Genomic DNA, 3,987 nt, shown 5'->3' with positions numbered 1-3,987 from the left:
AGCACATGGCTAATCCACTAAGACCTCAGAAGTCCTGATCTGCATGCTTGTTTAGGGGCTATGGCTAATACGTATTAGAGGCAGAGGATCAGCAGGACAGCCAGGCAACTAGTATTGTTTAACTACTTTGGCCTCCTGGACGTACTAGCTATGCCCAGGAGGCCATGTGCGCGTCCGTGTGCTCCGATCGCGCACGTGCATGCGTGCTCCCGGCCGCGGATTGTTAGCCCACGAATCAGTGAATCGGGCTATGGTGCCCGATCACTGATTCCTCTCCCCCGCAGAAAAAGCGACAGCTTCTCTCAGAAGCTCCGCTTTTTCTGGCTGTTGCGTCCCCCATGCGTCCCTCTAAGCGTATGTTACGCTTAGAGTGACGTCATGTAAACAAACTCATGGCCGCCGTCTTGTGGCCGAAAAGTAAAACTACAACTAAAAGTAAAAAAAATAAAACTTAACACACATTTACATTATAAAAGTAATGTTTACATCCCACCCTCCCAAAAAATACCTATATAAAATGTTTAATATGGAAAAAAAAAAACATTACAATAATAAAAAAAAAACATGTAAATATTTACCTAAGGGTCTAAACTTTTTAAATATCAATGTAAAGATGAAATATTTCTATATTTTTTTTTTATTCTAAACTTGTAAATAGTGATAGATGCAAAACGGAAAGAATGGACCTTTATTTCCAAATAAAATATTGTCGCCATACATTGTGATAGGAACATAATTTTAACGGTGTAATAACCGGGACATATGGGCAAATACAATAAGTGAGTTTTAATTATGGAGACATGTATTATTTAAAAACTATAATGGCTGAAAACTGAGAAATAATTAATTCCTGTTAAAATGCATTTACAGTAAAGTGGCTCTTAGCAAAATGTACCCCCCAAGGAAAGCCTAATTGGTGGCGGAAAAAACAAGATATAGATCAGTTCATTGAGATGAGTAGTGATAAAGTTATAGGCTAATGAATGGGAGGTGAACATTGCTCAGATGCATAAAGTGAAAACGACTGAAGGCTGAAGTAGTTAAAAGAAAAACAAAGCCTCCATATACCTCTCACTTCAGGGGCTTGATTCTGATAACTGCTGTCACAGCAGTTATCATGCGATCTCCCGCGCGCGGTGCTTTGCGCGAGTAAAACATTACTCCGCATGATAAACGAAGGTCAAACCTTCGTTTAGCACACAGAGTAATGTTTTACGCGCAAAAGCACCGCGCGCGGGAGATCGCGTGATAACTACTGTGACAGCAGTTATCACGCTTTAGAGAATCAAGCCCCTGGTGTGGTTTAACTACTTCACCACTGAGGGGTTTTACCCCTGGAGCACCAGAGCAATTTTCACCTTTCAGCGCTCCTTCCATTTATTTGTCTATAACTTTATCATTACTTATCACGATGAAATGAACTATATCTTGTTTTTTTCGCCACCAATTAGGCTTTCTTTAGGTGGGACATTATGCCAAGAATTATTTTATTCTAAATGTGTTTTAATGGGAAAATAGAAAAAAAAATCATTATTTTTCAGTTTTCGGCCATTATAGTTTTAAAATAATGCACGCTACTGTAATTAAAACCCATGAAATGTATTTGTCCATTTGTCCCGGTTATTACACCGTTTAAATTATGTCCCTATCACAATGTTTGGTGCCAATATTTTATTTGGAAATAAAGGAGCATTTTTTTCAGTTGTGCATCCATCCCTAATTACAAGCCCGTAGTTTATAAAGTAACAGTGTTATACCATCTTGACATAAACATTTAAAGTGTTCAGTCCATAAGGTAACTATTTATGTTTTTTTTTTTATTATTATTGTAATTTTTTTTTCTTTTTATTACAAAAAAATAAATAAATTGTGGAGTGTGGGAGGTAATGAGTTAATTTATAGAGTAAAAGTATGTATTTGTATATGAAAAATGTTTTTAATGTAGTTTTACTATTTGGCCACATGATAGCCACAGTAATTTTTTGTGCATGCGTCCTGTAAGCGTTGGAAATACGCTTACAGGACGTTCAATGAGGCTGGGAAACTTTTTTTTTTTCACAGTGATCCGCTGCTTCTCATAGAGGCAGCCGATCATTGCTGGGGGCTGAGATCAACGAACGGGAACGTTTTTTCATTGATCTTCGGGCGAGTGGCCGGCGGCGTGCACGAGCAAGCAGGAGTGCGGACAGCGGCGGGAGGTGCGTATATCTACGTTCCTGGTGGGGAAAGGGTGTTAAAAGGAGTGTAGATATACGCAACCGTGGTGGTAAAGTGGTGAAAGATCTATCTATCTATCTACCTCTGAAAGACTGATGTCTCATGGAAAACATCTAAAATCCGCTGTCCCAAATCAATAATTTTTATCTTTATTTTGGGATCCAAGTGGTCAAAAGGATCGATTGGACATGCTGGAAAATCGATGTGCTTGATAGGGTGTGCGACAGTAACTGTGTGGCGCACTGTAAATACCTAACTGTTAAGAAACCTTCAGAGAAGCCTTGGAAATTGGTACGGACAGAGATGGATGAGGCAGAAAACTGAAGGAGGCCAAGGCCCAAAATGGGCCGTAGTGCCATTGCAGGAGGAGGATTTCTAGCAGATTCCTTCAAATGATCAAATTTCCTGTATATAGATTAAAAATATTGACAAGTATATGGTTACCTATACTGTAATGACTTCTTCATCTTCACAGATAATATGACCAATGAATCGGAAGTCTTTCGTTTCTTCCTTGTTGGGTTTCCTGGGCTCCATGATAAGTTCAATGCCGTTCTTTCCGTGACATTCTTCTGTGTCTATAACATATCTTTTTGTGCAAATACCATTGTTGTAGCGGTGATTGTTTTGAAGAACCATTTACATCACCCAATGTACATCATCATTGCGAGCCTGGCTATTGCTGACTTCCTGTTCGACTCGGCAACAATGCCCAAAATCATCGCCAGGTACTGGGTTGGAGATGGGTCCATCCCCCTCACCGCCTGCTTGCTACAAATGTTCATAGTCCATACTCTGAACAGTGTTGATTCTTTAACTTTCACTCTGATGGCTATCGACCGCCTCTTCGCCATTTGCAAGCCCCTCCACTACAGCTCCATCATCACCAACCAGCGGACCACTGCATCGTGCTTATTGGCTTGGGCTATTGGCGCTGCTGCTGGACTCACTCTCATGACTTGGGCCATACCTCTTCCTTTTTGTGGTCCAAACCGAGTGAAGACCTTTTACTGTTCCATCGGGCAGGTCTCATACTTGGCTTGTGCAGATACTTCTCAAATCAGAAAAAATGGGTTTTATTTTGGTATTTTGATGCATGTAGGTCCAATGCCTGTGATCGCATGCTCCTATGTCATCATTATCATAAATGTTTGTGCTAAAAACCATTTAGGGAACTGGCATAAGTTACTCCACACGTGTATTACGCATTGGTTTGCCATGGTGCTCTTCTTCCTCCCTCGTATTGTGGACTATGGACTACAGACCCAGGTCATAAATGATGCTGATCTTATGGCACTGGTCATTTGCCTGTATTCTTATGTACCTCGGATGTGCAACCCAATTATATTTTGTCTGAGGACTGCCGAAATCAAGAGGACTTTACGGCACATCACTAAACGAAAGACGTGGCTCGGTAAAACTGATGTCTAGAGTGAGTTAATGAGATGCGTATGGGGCTCAGTTTGTATGCAAATGTTATGTAAACTATCTGCTGATTGACATTGGGAAATTCAGCAGGACGAGCGTTTCATAGGCTCAGTATCAAGCTGCATGCCATTTGTATTAAAGGAATCGACCGGGATATGGAGGCTGACATCTTTATTTCCTTCCAAACAATACTAGTTGCCTGGTAATCTATTTGGTTGCAGTAGCGTCTGAATCACACCAGAATCAAGCATGCAGCTAATCTTGTCAGATCTGACAATATTGTAAGATACTCCTGATCTGCTGCATGCTTGTTCAGGGGCTATGGCTAAATGTATTAGAGGC

The 3,987-nt window shown here is 40.7% G+C and overlaps 1 protein-coding gene across 1 annotated transcript; it reads left to right on the top strand.

The window, feature by feature from the left end:
• The first annotated feature begins 2,697 nt into the window (after positions 1-2,697).
• On the top strand, positions 2,698-3,648 carry LOC137544680 (olfactory receptor 6B1-like). The gene has a single exon (XM_068265776.1). It carries the CDS (start codon positions 2,698-2,700, stop codon positions 3,646-3,648), a length of 951 nt encoding a protein of 316 aa, XP_068121877.1.
• The last annotated feature ends 339 nt before the right edge of the window (positions 3,649-3,987 follow it).

Source organism: Hyperolius riggenbachi, chromosome 2 (assembly GCF_040937935.1).
Source record: "Hyperolius riggenbachi isolate aHypRig1 chromosome 2, aHypRig1.pri, whole genome shotgun sequence".
NCBI classification, from domain to species: Eukaryota; Metazoa; Chordata; class Amphibia; order Anura; family Hyperoliidae; genus Hyperolius; species Hyperolius riggenbachi.
Note: the sequence above shows the minus strand (reverse complement) of the source record. Positions and strands in the feature narration are given on the sequence as shown.

Bases quoted from the DNA above. Each gene is read 5' to 3' on its own strand.
- LOC137544680 (XM_068265776.1), top strand. From the start codon at position 2,698: ATGACCAATGAATCGGAAGTCTTTCGTTTCTTCCTTGTTGGGTTTCCT.